General features: G+C 42.0%; 1 protein-coding gene and 1 non-coding gene across 6 annotated transcripts in view; both read left to right on the top strand.

Moving 5' to 3' along the window:
• The first annotated feature begins 2,264 nt into the window (after positions 1–2,264).
• Ddc (dopa decarboxylase) overlaps positions 2,265–21,131 on the top strand; it is a 76,201-nt gene continuing 57,334 nt past the window's right edge. For 2 of the 5 annotated variants that reach the window (XM_076864633.1, XM_076864612.1), the window contains exons 1-4: positions 2,265–2,465; positions 5,874–5,987; positions 9,057–9,176; positions 15,360–15,494. In XM_076864633.1, the coding sequence (XP_076720748.1) occupies positions 2,265–2,465; positions 5,874–5,987; positions 9,057–9,176; positions 15,360–15,494 (570 nt within the window). The remainder of the gene's footprint in view (positions 2,466–5,873; positions 5,988–9,056; positions 9,177–15,359; positions 15,495–21,131) is intronic. The other 3 variants (XM_076864622.1, XM_076864652.1, XM_076864642.1) reach the window with 3 other exon arrangements.
• Trnaa-ugc (transfer RNA alanine (anticodon UGC)) lies at positions 8,833–8,906 on the top strand. Its single transcript has one exon. It is a non-coding gene; the product is annotated as a tRNA-Ala (tRNA).

The following is a 21,131-nucleotide window of genomic DNA, read 5'->3' as shown; positions in this document are numbered from 1 at the left end:
CTCTTCTTGTTTGGTTTTCTCTAGACTGCTGACACTAATTTTAGCAGGAAATCCTGATAAGCCAGTTTGGTAACAAGGCCCCATCCTGTATATCCAATCAAGTTCATCTACTTTCACCCCTGGCGTCTAATCAAGCTCTGCTTCCTCTTCACCCTTGAGACTAACCACATTACTCCTGCTAATTTTCTATCCACTAACTCTCTCATCTGCCCCTTGGCTGTTGTATTGAAAGTTAAGTTCAATAGTCTCTCCCCTATTGCAATAATCTTCAATAAAATCTGTCTTAGTACTTTTAACAAGTTCTTGGTAAATAGATTTTCAACACCTTAACATCACAAAAAAAGAATGTCAAAAATCCCAGAATGGACAATGGAGAACATGGAAAAATGCTGAGAATTTAATGTCAAGGTCATCCCTATTGCTAATTACAGTAGGTGTTGATTCACCCCTGAACTCTTCACAGGGAAATTCGCCTTGAATTATGAGGTTTTGGACTATGGAAGGAATCAGAACTGCATCCCTTGCTTACCATATGATTTTCTAACACAAATATAGGAAATAATCTGAAAGAAGATGTGCCAGAATTTTTGGCGGTGCCTTTCTAGATACCTGTTTTGACAATGCAATCTGTTCTTGCTATCTGAAGATTCCATACATGCAAATTCTCCTACTAGCTAAAATGTATTGATCCTTGTAATCAATGCTTTGTGACCACATATGCAGCAAGGGAAAAAAATTTGAGTCATCAGATGTGCAAGTTCACAGCTGAGGTTGAACAAGGCGATAATCTGCCCTCTGGTTTCAGCTCTCATACTAATAGCAAGTATCCTGTTTTCCATATATTTAGTGTGACATTCGTTACAATTCTGTGCTTTTTCTTGGTGTTTTTCCATTTAAAATGATCTCCAAAAATGTAGTGCAGAAGTGCTGTTTAGGGTTCCTAAGCACAAGCAGACTGTGATGTGCCTCATGTAGAAATATGTGTTACGCAAGCTTCCTTTGGGCATGAATTATAGTGTGAGTGGCTGTAGATTTAATGATTAACATTAAATACATATTAATCACTCAATACATATTACATAAGGTGTCTTTTAAAACAACACACAAAATGGTCATGTATTGAAAAAAATATATACTCTTGATTACTCTCCAGGAACCTAGCCCTGTGTTTTCCCTATGAGGTCTGGTATAGTGTTCACTAATTCAGAATTCATGGCAATTTTTTTAGGACATAATTAATCATTAGAATTGCCTGTATACTACTTATGTAATAAAAGTGCATTATTTCTGAAAATCAGGTTGTATGTTGTTTTAGTCAGCTTTTTGGCTGCTGTGATTTAAGGACCCAACCAGAACAATTGTGGAAGGAGGAAAAGTTTATTTAAGGGCTCTTGTTTTGGGAAGTCTTAGCCCATAGAAGTCTGGCTGCATTTCTCTGGGCTTGAGATGAGGCTGAACATCATTGTGGGAGTGTGGCTGAGGGAAGCAGAAAGAGACAGACTCCACTCTCCAGATACAAAATATATACCCCATAGCCATGCCTGCCTTGAACCACTTCCTCCAGCCACACCCCACCTGCCTCCAGCCCCACCCAGTTAATCCCATCAAGGATTAATTCACTGATTGGGTTAAGACTCTCACAATCCAATCATTTCTCCTCTGAACCTTCTTGCATTGTCTCACATGTGACCTTTTGGGGGACATCTCACATCTGAACCGTAACATGTAGCGGCACAGGTCCACCTGAAGATGGAATCCAGAGGAAAGAAGATGGTTGTGGACTGAGCCTAGGTAGACTGTTCAATCTCAGCCTTCCTCAGAGGTCGGAGCTGTTACAGTCATCCCTCAGCTGGGAAGTGAGGCTCAGGGGTGGAACTTGTCTCTGTCAAGTGACCAGGCAGAACTTGGACCAGTGTTTGTCATTGACGTTGGAATGGACCATGAGTATAAATGCGTGCTTCTAGTGCATTTTATCAGTGTAGAAAATTAAATAAAGAGATGTTGTGCTGTCTTCTGTTGAGTAGCTGGCAAAGAATAGAATGAGCTACAGGACCCAAAGCCTATGTCCTGTCCGCCTCATCCACTCACAAAAGGAAAGGAGGACTGACTCTGTACTTGGGTGGCCTCCAGAGTATCGGGTCACTGCCCGTGTACTTCTAACAGCTGACTTGGAATTGCCCTCCTCCAGCCCAGAGGCTGTTATGTTTTGTCAGCTGATTTCTTCTCTCTCTTTGCAGTTCCACCTCTGACAGAGCTCAGTCACCATGGATGCAAGTGAATTCCGGAGGAGAGGGAAAGAGATGGTGGATTATGTGGCTGACTACTTGGAAGGCATCGAGGGGCGCCCCGTCTACCCTAATGTGGAGCCTGGCTACCTGCGGCCCCTGATCCCTACTGAGGCTCCCCAGGAGCCAGAAGCATTTGAGGACGTTATCAATGACCTTGAAAAGATAATCATGCCAGGGGTAAGTGTATATCCAAAGTCAGAGAAGAGGAAAGCTAGTGCTAATGTAGCACCTACTGGACACCGTGCAATTCACATATATTATTTCCAAGAATTCTCAGAACAGGTTAGAGAGAAATTTCTATCATTTTTATCTTATGTCAGAGGCAACTGAATCTCAAGAGATTAGGTGCTCCACTTAAGTTCACACATCTAGTAAATGATGGAGCTTGGGTGCCAATGCAGATCATGCAGACTCCAAGTGTAACAAGTGGGCTGTCTTTTGAGGCTCAGTCCCTGCCGCAAGACACTTGGTACCTGCAGTGTGTTATCATGTGCTGGTAAGAGGAAACAAGTCCCTGATTACTGATTGCAACTAAATAATTGCCCCAAACAAAGCATACTCCTATCATTGTTGTGCTCACCAAATGATAGATCATATGTATAGAGAAAAAATTTTGTTCATTTTGTTTGAGTGGGCAACATGACACTGCTTCACCCCAGAGAGTGTAGATCAGCCCAGCCCCAAAGAAGCAGGACCCGTTGCCATCCCTGATACCCAGTGAGAGGAGCAGAGGGTTGGCATGAGACCGCATTTCAGATCTGTGTTCCTACAGTATGATTTTCCCCATCAAGGAATTCATCTCAAAGCCCTTGAATTACTGTGGCTCTCTGAACAGGCCGGCCTCCCCCTGGCACATGGATGAGGATTGTCAAACCTGTCATCCTGTGTGGCTACTTTAATTTCCACAAACAATATGCAAAGTCCCAGCCTGGCATTGGTGGCGTTGGCAGATTGATCCCCACCCTCTGCACTTCTGTGGTTGTAAGATCAATAAAAAGCAAATGTATTAGACACCGAGCAGGAGAAGTCTAGGATCATTGAGATTCAGTCCCTCATTTTCAGACAGAATGCAGAGGCCCTTCGGTGGACCCAGGTCCAGGGTCTGGGGGCTGAGACTTAGGTCCTCAACTTCAGAGACAGTTCCTCGATTCCAGGGCACTTCTTATGGCACCCTCCTTTCATAATACATAAAACCCATACAGAGGAGTACGGGAGGGGGACATTAAAGTCCTCCTGCTGGACAAGACAGGAGTATTTACTGCTCAGAGCAAAGCTGGGAAACACATGGCTGTGGGGCTGGGTCCCTGGGGGTAGTCCAGGCCTACCTGTTGCAGGTCTGTGGTTGCAGGGAAAGTAGGTGAGTGCCCTGCTCTAAGTAGAGAGTGAGATTGGGACCATCAGCCCAATGTGGTTGTGATTCTTAGCAGAGAGTGAAGCAAAAACGTATATGTCCCATTCAGGAACGACTCTTGCCTTCCCCAGGTTTCCAGAAGCAGGTAGGGGGAGAACAGAGCTGGAAGCAGTGTGGGGCTTCTGGTTCCCTGAAGGGAGGCTAAGACCCCAGGCCACAGTCTTACTGTCATGGGCCCTGGGCACTTGTACCTTTTTAGGCTCCTTTCTTCATAGAAATATGCAAAATTAAGCTGAATATATTAGTGTTATAGGTACTTTTTTTCCCCCTTTGACTAGCAAGTTCACATTTTTTTTTCTGATCTTAAAAGAAAGCATGTCCTGGCCCCTAAATCTTTTGTGGACCCCCAGTCACTGCAATGAATGCAGCATTTCACCTGTGCAGCTCCTCATGGCTCTGAGAGTCACTGTCACCTTCCACATTAGAACCTCAGCCCAAATGCACTAAGCATCTTCCTCTCCCTCTCTCCCTTCATGGATCCCTAGTCCTGGCTGACTTGGAAGCGTCCATAGTTTCAGTGGGACCTACGGAACACTCTCAGCTCTTGGTGAGCTTTCTTAGTCAACTACCTTCCCAATCAAGACTTCTCATGCCACATCTTGGACATTATATACTTAATAACTAGTTTCATGGAGAAAATTAATACCTGCATCTTTGTCCAGACGGTATGAAATGATGTCTCAGTCAGGTTTCTGTCACTATAACAAACGCCTGAGATAATCATTTTTATAAAGAGAAAAGGTTTGTTTTACATCACAGCCTCATATGTTTCAATTCACGGTCAGTCGGTCCTATTGCTTTAGGTCTGTGGTGAAGTAGCACATCATGTGGGGGAGCACATGGTGGAGCAAAAAACCACTCATCTCATGGCTGACAGAGAAAAACAGGAAGGGACCAAGGTCCCACACTCCCCTTCATGGGCATAACTTCAATGACCTAAAGACTTCCCTCTAGGCCCTTCCTCCTAAGGGCTCCACCACCTCCCAATAGCACCACCGTGGGAGTGAGCTGCTAACACAGGAGCCTTTGGGGAAAACTTAAGAACCAAACTCTAGCAGGGGGTCAGAACAAAGGCTGTGCCTACTTAGGTGGCTTCAACGACATTAATTTGTCACAGCTCTAGAGGCTGGAAGCCTGAGATCAAGGTGTTAGTTTCTGGGAGACCCTCTTCCTGGGGAACAGCAGACTTCAGATATTCTCACATGGAGGAAGAGAGCTAGCTCTCTGGTCTCTTCTCAGAAAAGCCCTAATCCTGTCAGGAGGACTCCACTGCCATCTTTTGATGGGTTGGAGTTTCAACCTGTGAATTTGGTGGGAGGGGGAGGGGGCACAAACATTCAATCCATGGCCACCAATGTTAGCTTGAGGTGGCTTCCCTGCTACTCTGGCTCCCAGCACCCCTGGGCCCCTAAGGGTACTAGCTAGGTCACAGAACGGTGACTGTCCATTTATGGACCTCCTCCTCTTGTCCAGATTGAGCTTTTCCTCTGTGCCTAATTCAGGTGTGGCACAGAGCAGGTGTTTCCTTGGACTGGGATGGAGGAAGGCAGGCAGCTCACAGTCAGGGCCAGGGGGCTGGGGGATCGTGGCCAGTCTGAGGGACAGAGCGGGCAGGGAGTATGCCAGAGGGATGCTTGGCAGGAGGGACTGGTTTGTACAGGAGAGTTAGGAGGCGGCCGTGAGACAAGATGTGTGTTTGGGATCTGACCGAAGAAACCTGAAAAATCAGGAATTAAAAAAAAAAAAAAAGAGAGAGAGAGAGATTTAGATTTGATTTTTCAGAGCCCTCAAGAGGACAGTGCCTTCTCTGACCAGACACCCTGCTAAGAACTTAAAACACAATGCCATTTCTAGAGACTTCACTTGTTATGGCTGGTTCATTTTAACCAGTGATAATGATGTTCCATTTTTACTTTAAGGATATAGAATTTCCTTCTTACCTAGCAAATATATACAAATATAAAATAAAAATAGTTCCTTTACTATAGTATCAGGTGAAATGTAGATGCTACAAAATGTTTGGAGGAAGGTCTTAGGATGACTGAAATTGAAGACATGCATCCAAGCCAAGGTCAGATGCTCCACCAGCCAGGAGCACAGAGGGCACCTGAGTCCCTGCTCCTGGTGCGGCCTGCTTCCCCTCTCCGCTGAGTAACTGCTCCGCCTTTCCACAGGTGACCCACTGGCACAGCCCCTATTTCTTCGCCTACTTCCCCACGGCCAGCTCGTACCCATCCTTGCTCGCAGACATGCTGTGTGGAGCCGTCGGCTGCATAGGCTTCTCTTGGGTGAGTGTCCTGGTGATCCTTGGGGGGCAGTCCCTGTGTAGGGAGATGGCCTCTGTATACACAGGACATGAGCAGATGGCTGTGCTGCCTGTGGGCTGCAGGTCATTTTGCAGGGAGGAGGAAAGAATTAGCTCCAAGAGGGTGCCTTTAAAGGAGGGAGATTTCCAGTGGGGAGAAGTTGACAGAGAAGCAAGAGTGCTTTATGGAAAGGTCTCCACAATCTGAGGTCAATCCTACACACTGATGTTTTTTGTAAGCATTTAGTTTAAATTAAAACCACAGCCCAAGGCTGGGAATCTGCATTTCCCTAAAACAGACAAGAGGATTGCTATACATTCCAACGTTTGAGACCGATACTGCCCCTGTCTCATTCCATCTGCCTCTTCCCAGGGCTACTGCCCCAGGAAAGGCCCCAGCCCAGCAGATGGGCCCAGCGTGCAGTGTGCGGGTGTCTGGAAATGGGCCCATTGCCTGCATGATGGCCACTAGTCTCATCCTATCTGGCATAAGATGCTTAGAAAGTTCCTTGCTCAGAAAGCAGTAAGCCTGGCTCTTCCTGTGCTTCTCTGCACCAGCACAGAGCTTCAGGGAAGATTCCTTTCAAAATTCAGAGAGGTCAGAAGCGAAAATTCCTGCTGACCATCACTGGGCCCGGGGATGCCCATGCTGTGAGGAGTTCTACCAAACTTGGAGTCTATCTCGGACCTTCTAAGTCTAGAGTGTTCTCCTGATCTGTACCTGGGAGTGGATGGCCTTCTGAATATTAACTCACGTTGAGGGCCTGAGATACTGAAAGGAGAGGCTGATTTTTTTTTTCTTCAATTCATAGCACCAAGAAGCAGGGCTCAGCCCAGCTGGTGGCTTTATCTACTCAGCACCAATTGTTCTTTCGACTGGAGGTCAGCAGGTGCTGGTGCTGGGTCAGCAGGTGCTGGTGCTGGGTCAGCAGGTGCTGGGCCAACAGGAAGGGCTGATGAGGTTCATCCAGTTCCTACCACAGCTGACTGCTTGCTCCTCTGTTGAGAACCCGGGCTGCCTTCCTTGTGAGTCATAGCTGGCCCCGGGCACTAGCAGTGTAACCAGGCCTGGCACAGCCTCTTTGAAAGAACATTTTCTTTTCATTAGATAGTGTAGCAAGTTTTGTGTGCTTCTGCTAGTCCCAAGCTTTCTGTTCCTCCAGGGCGACTTGGCACATCAATCTCCAATTATATCTGTTCTTTCTAGGATAGTCTGATTCTCTTGGGCCTTGGAAGGGGTACATCCCTGTCTTGGAGGCTGTGTTGCCTGAAAGCTATGGTTCCTAGCAGGGAGTACATCTTCCTGTGCCTGAATCTAAATTAAGTCAGGATGGGGTACAACCTACCAGGATGGAGCTGACCTGACCAGCAGGGAGAAGGACCTCACTTCTTTTTCTGCAACGCATCATCATGCTGATGTACACAGGGAGACGTGAGAACACCCTTAGCGCCACGTTTGGGTCCTTTACGTGGAGCCTTAGATGAAGATGGAGGCTTAATCCATCTTTGGGTGGGAACAAGGCCCACCTGCCACCTCCTCTCCCAATAAGGGAGAGTCCATAGGCCCAGGTCATCGGGAGCTTAAAATACAAGATCAATGGCTTATCCAGGGATGTCCAGTGGATAAAAGCAGCCCAGCACCCACTTCCTTAACTCCATCCTAAACTCTTTCCATTCTCTTGTGACCCTGGAGGACGGCCCACCAGTGGGTCTTTCTAGATCCTTCTATAAGTAGTGAATACTGAGCAAGTGTGCAGTGCCCATGGAGTGAAGCACACTGGAGTAAGGTTCACGGTGGTACCCATGCACTTTTTCCCAGCCTTGCATGGTTCTTAGTTAAGTAGCACATATTTGAGACTTGTTTCAGCTATTTAATGATATCTGAGATTGGGTGATTTTTATCTAGGGTTCAGCAGGTGTTTAATTCCTTCTGCTCCTCCCAAAATTATGTGGCATCTGGCCTCCTTGCTCTGGCACTGGCCCCTAGACAATCCATGACTGTGTGTGTGTGTGTGTGTGTGTGTGTGTGTGTGCGGGGGGGTGTGTTCGAGGTGACATCTCTAGGCACAGTTCAGGGATCACCTCATGTGACCCAAGTCTGTGATGGAGAAATGATAAGGATGGTGAGTTCACCATGTCAGGAAGGGCCCCTGAGACATGCAGAGACTTGCACATAGGAAGCACATAACTTCTAGTGGCAGATCTAGGAATTTTTCCAAGTGAAGGACAGGGAGGCAAACTCCCCTTTATGAAGGTCTCAGCACGGTTGCTCAGAATAGTCCTTTAGTTATGTATTAGTCTGGGAGAATCGTGGAACCCTACTGCCAGCCCTCCCATGGAGTAGGGTACTGTAAGTATGCTGCTGGTTCTCTGAAACTAAGAAGGGAGAGCATACCCTTGTCTTTGTCCATTTTCTGATACTATAGCAGAATGTCAGAGACTGGGTAATTTGTAGACAACTGAAATTCATTTGGCTTAGAGTTCTGTAGGCTGGGAAGTCCAAGAACTTGGTGTGGTATCTGGCCTTGTTGCTGCATCATAACATGGTGGAGGAGCAAATGAGCATGCCTGAGACAGACAGGACATCCGGCTACACTCCTCCCTTTTGTAACTAATGCACTCCTGTAATAGCAGCCTAACTCATTCATGAGGGTTATGCCCCATGACCTCATCACTCTTAAAGGCCCCAACTCTTGATATTCTCACATAGGGAGTTCCATTTTATGCAATTTGGGGAAACATATTCAGATCATAGCGAGCATTATGATTAATTCCTACCCAGGAGTGGATGTTTTAAATAATTTTAAAACTTTTTTTAAAAATAGGGCTGGGGATATAGCTCAGTTGGTAGAGTGTTTGCCTTGCATGCACAAGGCCCTGGGTTCAATCCCCAGCATCACAAAAAAAAAAAAAAAAAAAAAAAAGAAAAGAAAGAAAGAAAGAAAAAGAAAATAGATAGAAATAAGTTATCCTTTGTCTTTCCCTTGTATTCCAAGCAGACAAGAAGCAGAGGGCAGCTGCCCTTGGTTTATCCCTTCTCTCTCACCCACAGGCAGCGAGTCCAGCATGCACAGAACTGGAGACAGTGATGATGGACTGGCTTGGAAAGATGCTGCAGCTGCCAGAGGAGTTTTTGGCTGGAAAAGATGGAGAAGGGGGAGGAGTGATCCAGGTAAGACAGGGTAAGGTGGGGAGGACAGCTTGATGGGATTCATGGGTTCCACAATGGCCACAAATGTGGGTGGAAAAGGGGGCGCGTGCGCAGCTTTCTGCTGTGTCCTCTTTATTTCTTCCAGAGAATAAACAAAGCTGAGCTCTGAGGAAAATCCAGGTCTTGGAGAAGGCAGGATCTGGATTTGGATCCCAAGCTGTCTGTCACTAGCTTTAGGCAGGACACTGACTTCCCCAGGCTCCCAGTCATGGTTGGTAGCATAGTGGCTGATACATAGCATAGCAGAGCAGGTGCACAGAAATAGAAACAACCAAATTTATGTTGGTTTTTCCATTGCCTAGATCCCGGCAATGTAAGCTCTATCACATAGTCATTCCCAACAGATATATGTTCAGTGTTAATAATCCTTTAATTTTCATAACAGCACAATGAATTAGGGAGCCCTATTTTACAGAAGACGAAACTGAGGCACAGAACATCAGTTAACTTCCCTTTCGCTCCAGGTGGTAATTTATAGGCCATATCTTTGTGACACAGAGACTGTAATCTCACCACCACCACCACAGGACCCTGTTCCCACCTTAAGTGATAGCTGTGGCTGCATTTCAATGAAGATAAATGTCACTTATCTATGAACCAATTTTTCACCTAAAGATGCTGCTGTTTCTATGCATACATTTAATTCATTCTCTTCACTTAATATGTATCCTAACTAAACTAGGAGGCAATCTCCAGTACTGAGACTACTCAACAGGACTAGGGGTTTCAAACCCACATCTATTAGGTTTCTATTGCTGCCTAACACATTACCACCCCCATAACACATGTTAGTGAATTCAAACAAATTTATTATTATCTTACAGTTCTGCTACTCAGAAGTCTGACCTGGGTCTTATAGGTTAAAATCAAGGTTGACACTTCGGAGGTCCAAGGGAAGAATCCATTTTCTCACCTTTCCCATCTTTGAGAGACTTCTGGAAATCCTTGTCCCATGCCCACACCTCCATCTGCAAAGCCACTACGCTACTGCTCTCTAACCTTTCTTTCATGGTCACTTTTTCTCACCACAAATGAGAAAGTGGGTCAAAACACCCATGTGATTGGATTGGGTCCACTCAGTAATCTAAGATAATCTCCCCAAGTCAAGGTTCTTAACTTAATCACATCAGCAAAGTCACTTTTTCCTGTGAGGCAAATAGTCACAGGTTTGGGGGACTGACACCTGAAATCTTTGGGGATGGGAGATACATTATCTCAGTAGCCAGCATGAGCTATGGGAGAACGTGTGTACATAGCAGTTTTCTGGACTATTCAACAGGTCTTTGATGGGTGCAGCCCTGTGAATTCTAATTCCTTCTGATGCAAAATGAGCAGGTCACACCAGTGATGGATGGCTAACTTCTCTGTGACCGCCTGACCATGGACACGCTCAAAACTGTTCCCTCTGTGAGCTCATCTCACCCCACGCATTCTCTGGTTATCTCACTCTAGCATATATAAGTCATTCTGAATGGGAAGCTGATGAAAATGAAATATTAGCTATATTGTAAGCTTTGATAGGATGGTGTGAACCCCACTTTTAAATACAACAGTGACAACATGCTTGCAAATTCAAAATACCTCAGCTCCCCAAGACAGGTTTCTTCTTATCAGAGATAATGAGGCCACTCCCATACTCTCTGGTCAAGGTCAAAGAAAAGACACTATGTATGGGCTGGGGATGTGGCTCAGTGATTCAGTACAGCGCTTGCCTAGCATATGTGAGGCACTGGGTTCAATTCTCAGCCCTGCATATATATTGATAAAATAAAGGTCCATTGACAACTAAAAAAATATTTAAAAAATGATAATAAAAGACATCATGTCACAGGTACCCTTTGGTCTTGTGGGCAGGCTGCTGCTCCTGTCCCCCACAATGGCTGGTCAGTTTCATTTCTCCGGGGTGAAGTGCAGACAGGTTTCTCATTTCTGGTATTTGAGTCCTGATTCTCCAGAGGATGCTGTTGTCCTCTTTGTCAATAAAGAGCAAACCTGAGTGTTCAGAGGCAGAAAAAAAGGCAGCTACGATCAGGATGGGAGTGGTGCAGAGGAACTGCCCACAGGGGCCCTGGGTTTGGCTCTAGTTGACTCAATCCCAAGCTGGTCTCACCCTTCACAACAGGCCTGATGCTGGAGGCAGACTCACTTTTTATTGTATTCCCATACATTTTGCCAAGATCTACTTTTCCATTAGTTCATTCACTTGGGCCCCTTAGCATTTGGTAACTCCTACTAATCCAAGACTCAACTTACATTAGAAGATTTTTCTTCTAATGTATCTTAGTTAATGTTTTAAGTCACTTCTACTCTGTTTTTCACATGCTTCAATTTCTACATAGGGGAAAATGCCTCTTCCATAATTTCTGTCTTTAAATAATTTCCTTTGTTTTTGTCATTTTCTTCTGTATATTTTAGGGAGAATTTCTGATGGTTTTCTCTACATCATTCAGTTTTCCACACCACCAAGATTTTGCCTATCTTGGATCTATTATTTCATTTTAAAAAATTATTGTCCCCTTTCTACTTAAAAAGGGGGAAATTAGACATTCATTGTAAAAATAAATGAATATGGTAACCATTTTGGGGCATGATTCCCCTCAGAGTTATTAGTGTTTTTTTAATACCTACATAGCTACACACACACACACACACACACACAAACATACATTTGCAACAAAATTGAGGTAATACAATACAAATATGCTTTCTGTATGGTGTTCCATTTTATATTAATTGTGAGCGTTTTCCATTTTTTAAATATTCTCTAAGAATGTTTTTATGCATGATTTCCTATGATGTGACAAAATTTATATAACTAATACCTTATATATATATTTATTTTAATTTTTATTCTTAAAAATAACATTTCAAATGATATCCTATAGGGTGAGGAATGATAGTCTTATTGGTTTCCTCTTGGAGGCTCCTAGTTGTGGTCCATGTGAAACATTCATGCTGTTCCCAAACTTAAAAGAGCACTACTCCAACAACAAGAGAACTTTTCTGGGCCATTGTATCCTGTTCTTGTTGTTGTTTATTTTTAATTTTTTTGTGGTGTTGGCAATTGAACCCAGGGCCTTGCATATACTAGATAAGTGCTTTACCACTGAGCTACATCCCCAGCTTCTCAATGGATCTTATAATAAAAAACACTTTTATGTTTATATCTTTTCCAGTGCCCCAAGATAAGTCTTATGATCTGATACATCTCAAAGAAGTTAAAAATACCCCATAATCTGAAGTGTGTCTACTATAATAATAGCTACATTTATTGAACACCAGCTACAAACTTGGCTATGTTTTAGCCTATTTCTTATACTTTATGTTATCACTTTTTATCCTCAAAATAATTAGTGGATTGATTGCATTATCAAGAATCTTTTGCATAATTGAGGAAATTGAGGCCCACAGTGGTAGTGTAGTATGCATGTTCCAAGAGCAAAAGCTATTTAAAGACAAAGCTATTATCATTTGTTAGGGTTAGTAACCAGAGGTGTACATGCTAACATGGGTTAAAATATCTTTTTATTAAAGATGATCCCCTTTTTGAAGCCAAAAAAGGGGGAGAGATCCTAACATGTGGTAGGAATAGTCCTGGTATCTCAGCTCAGGCTTCAACACAATCCCCTTGTGCCCATCCCACTCAGTTTTGCTGGAAAAAAGCAGACTGCCAGACCCGTGTTTGTGGCAGGAAGCTTGCCTTTCCCAGATGACAAGGCTGATTGACTGTAATTTGCAAGACCCCAAAGAGCACCGAGGCTTTGGGTAACAGCCGGTGAGCCAGCCTGCCGCATCGATTCCCTAAGAGCTATAATCACAGCTACTGGGCATCTGCACAGTGATGGGCTTCTGAGCCAAGTGGCAAATCATCATTGTGAAGCTGAACAAATGTCACCTGGAAGAATGGTCTCCAAATTAGCTTAAAAGCTCTCATGGAAGAAAAGCTCCCAATTTCTTGCCCCGTATGGGGCGACACTTGAAAAAAAGCAGAAGATGAAAAGGCAGTTCTGCTCATGACATCAGCAGCCCTAGCATCAGCTCTCGCCACCATTCCCTCCTGTATCCTGAGCAGGCTCACCATGGCAACCGTGGTCTACCGGAAGCAAAGCCATCAGGCACCCTCACTGCTCTCTTACCAAAGAACAGTCGCCCTCCCTACTCTTAACTCAGCAAAGCTCTGCTTCCAGCAAAAGACAGAGATCCACTTGCCTTCCTGCTCAAATTTGCCAAAACCTGCTGGTTGCACTGGACCTGTTGTGGTCTGGATGCCATACCAACAATTGGTTTCATTGAGTGTTGTTGTTGTTTTTTGTTACCTAAAGGAGGAGAATTTTTTCTCAGGACATGGAAAGTACCCCCCTCCCAGCCCATGATGAATCGGCATGGTGACTCAAAGCCTTTCATTAGATCAGAGAATGAACATTTGGAATCCAAAGCTTCAAGCATGGTAGAATTTAGATAAGAAAGTTGCAATCATAGCTCAGTTTAAGGGAAACTGGATTTCCTGGGCCAGCCGTTTCATCTTCCTCAGGTGCATTTCTTTCATATGTTCTAAAACCATGTTTAAAATAATTTCTCATCAAAATACAGCTTGAAGACCCATTTTAGATGTTGAATTAAGAGGATTCTCTTCTGTATATTTGAGCTCAAGCATTGGAGCTACAGAAACATGAATAAATGAATTTATCTTCAAATCTTATCCATCTCTCTAAGGGATATAACTTGGTTCAAAGAATAAGTAAAAGCAGTGGAATGGGAAAACCAAAATGGAAAACCAGGCTCCATGAAAGGAGGATAAAGTGTTAATAAGAGATGTGGAGATCTATCTAATTATTCCATTGTATTTTTCTCTGTATAACGCTGTAACTTTGTAAACCTCCTTCATAGTCAGAAAAAAAAAAAAAAAAAAAAAAACTACCTTCTTTTATTTGTCATTTCTAATGTTAGTACTGGCCAGTGGGTGGGTGTCTTGTGGGACTGGCTGAAGAGGAAAGTGCACACAAATGCAGGGAGGCTGGAGCCATCCCTGAAAGGCCAGATGTGTGTTCACTGTTGACCATGCCACTCCCTAGCTACCGATTTGAGGGAAGTTGTGTAATGTCTCTGAGCATCAGTTTCTCCGTCTGTACATACCAACGTGTAAAAATGAGCTTTTGCAAATTAAATGGGATAACGTCATAGACACTGAATCCATATCATGCACCACTGTTAACTTCAAAGGAGGAATTTTGAATAGTTCTTTACTACTTTTTGCTAAAATAAGTTGTTGAAATTAGTTGTATTAGTTTGTCAGGACTGCCTTAAAAAAAAAAAAAAACACAGAAATTCATTGTCTCAGAGTTCTGGAGGCTGAAAGTCCAAGATCAAGGCATTAACAGGTTCTATTTCTGCTGAGGCCTCTCCTTGGCTTGCACCTGGCTGCCTCCTCGCAGTGTTCACATGGTTTTTCCTGTATATGTGTGCATGAATCTGGTGGCTAATTTCTTCCTCTTATTGAGATACCAGTCAATTTAGACTAGGGTCCACACTAAAGACCGCCTTTTAACCTAGATCCTATTAAAGATCCTATTTCTAAATAGTTACATTTTGAGATATTGAGGTTTAGGGCTTCAACATATGAATTTGGGGGCAGGGCACAAATTCAGCATGTAACATTCAGGATTAAAATAAGTACTATAAGGCCATCTCAGCATATCAAGAAAAATGTACCTGTATTTCATATACAAATTGCTCTGTCTGAGGGTATATGAATACATAGGTGCCTTGGACCAGTCTCTTTTGCTGGAGATATGAACAGTACATCCCTGGCCAGGCTTGAGGTGCCCACAGGAGAATGCCTGCACAGCCAGTTTAACAATGCAATGTGTGGCACAAGCTTAGTGTTTGCAACTGTTGGCTACTGCTGATACGGGGGATAGACAAAGCAATGATAAACTCACTATACGAACTAAAGAGGCCTCCACAGGTGTTAGATTGTGTTAGATTGTTCCTTTCCAAAAAAAAAAAAAAAAGAGTGAGCTTTGCAATTTCAGGTTTATCTTTTAAGAAAACAATGGATAAAAAGTATGTCTTGCTGTGTCTTGTTCAGACACTGATTCTTTGACTGCATTTTGAATTTCATTTGGACCTTTCTCCTGGATTTAGGGGAGTGCCAGTGAAGCCACTCTGGTTGCCCTGCTGGCTGCTCGGACAAAAGTGACCCGGCGGCTCCAGGCAGCATCTCCAGAGTTGACGCAGGCCGCCATCATGGAAAAGCTGGTAGCCTACTTCTCTGATCAGGTGAGTAAGTGCGAGTGTTGGGAGTTATTGGGCTATAGCCCCACAGACATTCAAGGTCTGAATCCAAACAAACTTCACTAACGTTTCAAATCCAAGAACAGTTCCTCACAGATCATTAGGACAGACTTATACTAATTCTCAGGTGGGAACTTGAGAGATCAAGTTGAAAAGAAAATATATGTACTGAGAACTCCCCATGGCTGACTTGTTACCATATGTAGCAGCATGGACTAGATTACACTCATCTGGCCCACCTTCAGAGCAGCATTGTGTAGTAATTGGGTGTTAGACTCAACAACCTAATCACAAATCCCAGTTCTGCTTTTTTAAGCTTTGTGATCTCAGGCAAATCACGTAAATTCTGAGAGCCTCTCTTTTTCTCCTATCAAACAGGGATCAAAGCATCCATCCTTGGTATAGCTGCTCAGCTCAGCTTGTGGCTGAGCATAAGGGGAAAGATTTAAAGAATTTTGTAAGGTTTAGAAAACTCTGCAAATAGAAATATCTAATCTGATTCTATTGGTCAACCCATTTGAAAATGGTAAACAACAGCAACAAAACAAAGCCCAGAATTATGGGGAAAGGAGCAAGTGGAAAGAGAATTGATCAGCATGAAGAGAATAACTCTATTAGAGTAACTATGATCAAGAGGGCACAAAAAGAATAAAAACTGTGCCACCTTCAAGAAATTAGATTGCACAGGGAATTGCCGACTTAGGTTTGTCAATATTTTTATTTTCGGTGAATTCCTTAAGCCACACATTTGAACTATAACCATTTTTTTCTAGGAAGTACTTAACCTGAAATAAATACAATACCCATATTTCAGACCTAATTAGGAGGATTATATCTTTGTATCCTAATTCCATCCATTAAGATTCTACTTACATATGAAGAAAATTGTTCATTTGTACTTAGGACTCCCTTGTTTCCCAGAAGACTTAAAAAAAATTAACACATAGGCACTCAATAAGTATATACTGATATCCAGTGCTATGATGTTAGGGTTTAGCCTGTCCAGCGGGGCTTCTGTGAAGGAGCTTATCTCACCAGGAAGTGGCTGGGCGAGACAGAACTAGCATCATTCCAGATGCCCAGCAGCTCAGGATGCCAAGGACGCTATGGCATCTTTCTATGGATCTCTGTTAGGTTCCCCAGGAACTATACAGGGCTTGTGTCAATTTTTTTTTCTTTTCACTGTTTTTATTCTCATTTTCCATTTTGACATTTTGTAATTCTGTGTAAATTAAGTCACCATCACATTTTAAGTACGAGGCCAGCTGAATTAAGAAAACAGAACAAAGAAGCCAGAATGACAATGATTTTTAGAAGGAAATGGCAGTATTCATATCCATAAAAGCTAACTTTAATTGAGTAGCTGAAAGGGGAGTTAGAACACAATGCAAACATGGTGGTTCATGGAGAATTCCCTTCTCTATTCTGTGCTGCAGTATCTCATGGGTACATTCATCATTAAGATCTAAATTAGGAATGAAAGTAATAAAACAAATGAGAGACCTAAACTTTAGTTCAAATAAATGGAAAGCTGTGGGCTGAGATCTACTTTGTTCCCCGAGAAAAAGAAAGAATACGAATCAGGATTATTATGAGTTTGGGGGACCCAATGATCACAAGTCAGCTGTAGGAATGCACTCTGTAGCAGCATATGTTGTTGTATCAATGCCCTCAGCAGAAAGTTCCTGCTTGTGTGGAGGTACTGCTTGGACCAAGCTGGTGTACATCTTCTGCAAAAACTGGGCTGCACGTGAAGCAGGCATATAGTCATCTGTGGCCTTGTCTTCCCCCCTTTTTTTAAAATTCACTTTAGTTTTACATAATATTAGGGTTTATTTTGATATAATTATACAAGCATGAAATATAATTTGCTCTAATTCAGTATGCAGTAATTCCCCTTCCTCATCCCACCTCTCTCCCCCTGCCTTCCCTTTCTCTATGCTACTGATCTTTCTGCTATTTATTTATAGTTTTGTTTTAAACTAGTGCCTTGTAGATATACATAAGGTGAGATTCATTGTGGTGTATTCATATATGTACATAGGAAACTTAGGTCAGATTCACAGTTCTTCCCTTATTCATTCCTTCTCCCTACCCCCAACCCCTTTCTCTACTCCACTGATCTCTATTCTATTTGACTGACACTCCCTCTCCCCACCTAGCTTCTGCATTCAACCTTTGACCTTCTGGGTCTGGTTTATTTCACTCAGCATTATGGTCTCTCCAGTTCCACCCATTTACCAGCAAATGGCATAATTGTGTTCTTATTTATGTCTGAGTCATATTTCATTATGTATATACAACACATTTTCTTTCTCCATTCATCTGTTGATGGATTCCTAGTTTGGTTCCATAGCTTGGCTAATGTGAACTGTGCTGCTATATGCATTGATGTGTCTGTGTCCCTATAGTATGCTGATTTGAGATCTCAGGAGTGGAGTAGCTAGCTAGGTCATATGGTGGTTTCAGTCCTAGTTTTTTGAAGAGTCTCCATACTGCTTTCCAGAGAGGTTGCACTAATTTTTAGTCCCACCAACAATGTATGAGTGCACTCTTTCTCCATGTCCTCCCCAACATTTATATTATTTGTATTCTTGATAATTGCCATTCTGACTGGAGTGAGATGAAATCTCAATATAATTTTTTTTAATTTTTAAAGAGAGAGAGAGAGAATTTTAATATTTATTTTTTTAGTTTTCGGCGGACACAATATCTTTATTTGTATGTGGTGCTGAGGATCGAACCCAGGCTGCACGCATGCCAGGCGAGCACACTACCGCTTGAGCCACATCCCCACCCCTCTCAATATACTTTTAATTTGCATTTCCCTGATTGCCAGAGATGTTGAACATTTTTTTTAATATATTTACTGGCCATTTGTATTTCTTCTTTTGAAATTTATTCACTGGGCTATTTGGTTTTTTGGTTCTAAGTTTTTTGAGTTCTTTATATTTTCTGGATATGAATATCCTATTTGAAGAGCAAGTGGCAAAGTTGTCTCATTCTGTGGGCCTCCTCTTCACACTCTTTGTTGTGCAGAAGCTTTTTAGTTTAATGCCACTGAATTTTTATTTTATTTCTTATGCTTTAGAAGTTTTATTAAGGAAGTTGATGCCTGTGCCAATATGTTGGAGCGTTGACCTACATTTTCTTCTATCAATTGCAGAATTTCTTGTCTAATTTCTAGGTCTTTGATCCACTTTTGAGTTGGCTTTTGTGCAGGGTGAGAGATATGGATCCAGTTTTATTCTTCTACATATGGATATACTGTTTTCCTAGTACAATTTTTTTAAAGGCTATCTTTTCTCAGAGTATATTTTTGGCATTTTAGTGTAGTATGAGATAACCATATTTATATGGGTTTTTCACTGTGTCTTCTATTATTTTCCATTAGTCTTCCTGTCTGTTTGGGTGCCAATAGCATGTTGTTTTTGTTACTATAGCCCTGTAGTGTAATTTAAGGTATGGTATATTATGATGCCTCCAGCATTACTCTTCTTGCTCAGGATTGCTTTGGTTATACTCTTTTATTCTTTCAACTGAATTTTAGAACTGTTTTTTCTAGTTCTGCAAAGAATGTCATTGGCATTTTGATGGAGGTTGCACTCAATCTTGGTAATATGTCCACTTTGACAAAATTAATTTTGTCTATCCAAGAACATAGATGATGTTTTCATATTCTAAGGTGTTCTTCGGTTTATGTCTTCAGTATTCTAGTTTTCATTGTAGAGGTCTTTCACTTCTTTGTTAGATTAATTCCCAAGTACTTTATTTTTTGAGGTACAGTTTTCCTAATTTGTTTTTCACCAGATTCACTGGAATATAGGAAAACAATTGATTTTTGTATGTTGATCTTGTATCCTGCTACTTTACTAAATTTTTTATCAGCTCTAGAAATTTTCTGCTGGAGTTTTTAAAATATTCTAAATATAAGATTATGTCATCAGCAAGAAGAAAATTTGACCTCATCTTTTCCTATGTGTGTTCATTTAATTTCCTTCTTTTGCATGATGGCTCTGGCTAGAGTTTCAAGGACTCTGTTAAGTAGGAGATGTGAGAGTGTGTACCCTTGTCTTGTTCCTATATTTAGAGGAAATATTTTCTGGTTTTTCTCCATCTGGTATGAAGTTGGCCTTGGGTTTGTCATATATAGCCTTTACAATGTTGAGGTAAATTCATTTTATCCCTAGTTTCTCTAGTGTTTTAAATATAAATGGATGCTAGACTTTGTCAAATGCTTTTTCTGAATCTTTGAAATAACCATGTGATTATTGTCCTTAACTTCATTTATGTGGTGTCCTTAACTTCATTTATTGATTTTCTCATGTTGAACCAACCATGAAAATCCCTGTGATGAAACCCACTTGATAATGGTGCACTGTCTTTTCAATGTGTTTTTGTATGTGGTTTGCAAATATTAATAAGAATTTTTGCATCTATGTTCAAAGTATATTAGCCTGTAGTTTTCTTTCCTCAATGCATCTTTGTTTGGTTTTGGTATCAGGATGACACTGGCTACATAAAATGAATTTGGCAGTTTTCTCTCCTTTTCTGTTTCATGGAATAATTTGAGAAGGATTGGTATTAGTTCTTCTTTAAAGATTAGGTAGAACTTGGCTGAGAATTTGTTGGGTTCTGGGCTTTACTTTGTTGGAAAACTTTTAAGAGCGGTCTCAATTTCAATACATAATATTGGTCTGCTTAAGTTTTCTATATTCTCATGGTACAATTTGGGTAGGTCATGTGTCTGTGTCTCTAGGAATTTGTCAATACTTCCAGATTTTTCTAGCTTATTGGAGTATAATTTTTCAAAATAATTTTTAATGATTCTCTGGATTTCAGGTGATATTTCCCTTTTTATATAATTTTGTTAATTGGAGTCTTCTCTTTCTTTTGGTTAGTTAAGTCTATCAATCTTGTTTATCCTTTCAAAATAATCAGCATTCTGTTTCATTGATCCTGTATAATTTTTTTTATTCTTCATTTTATTGATTTCAGCTCTGATTGTACTTATTTTTTATCTTCTACCAATTTGGGTGATAGTTTGTTATTTTCCAGGACCTTGAGGTCTAACTAGATTATTCATTTGGTATCTTTCTATTTTTTTAATGTAGAAACTCAGTGCTGTAAACTTTCCTCTTAGAACTGTCTTCACGCTGTCCCAGAGACTTTGATATGTTGTATCACTATTTTTTAAGAATCTTTTTTCTATAATATCTTATGATACCCATTTCTTATATGTCCACCATTTACTGAGGGACTACTCACTGGAGTGAGGACCTAGAGAAACGAAGTCAAGTAGGGAGAGGAGAAAACAAGGACATGGTCTCTGGGAAACTCTAGATCAGCCTTGTGCATAGGAAATGCCGTAGAATGTGAACTGTTCCCTTTTGGGGCACAGAACTGTTCCCTCCCTGGTCAAGTACCGACTTTTTGTGCATTGTACAACTTGTCCTGCAGTGGGTTTGTGGCAAGCTCACCCTGTGAGGAGAGGTGGCTCTCCCAAAGAGAGGACAGCTGATCAGCCAACATCCACTGCAGCTTGGCATGCACAGCTTTGTCAAGGGGATCCTGGAGCATCACACAGGAGACAGGAGCACATGCAAAGAACTCTCTCTTAGG

Source organism: Callospermophilus lateralis, chromosome 1 (assembly GCF_048772815.1).
Source record: "Callospermophilus lateralis isolate mCalLat2 chromosome 1, mCalLat2.hap1, whole genome shotgun sequence".
NCBI lineage: Eukaryota > Metazoa > Chordata > Mammalia > Rodentia > Sciuridae > Callospermophilus > Callospermophilus lateralis.
Note: the sequence above shows the minus strand (reverse complement) of the source record. Positions and strands in the feature narration are given on the sequence as shown.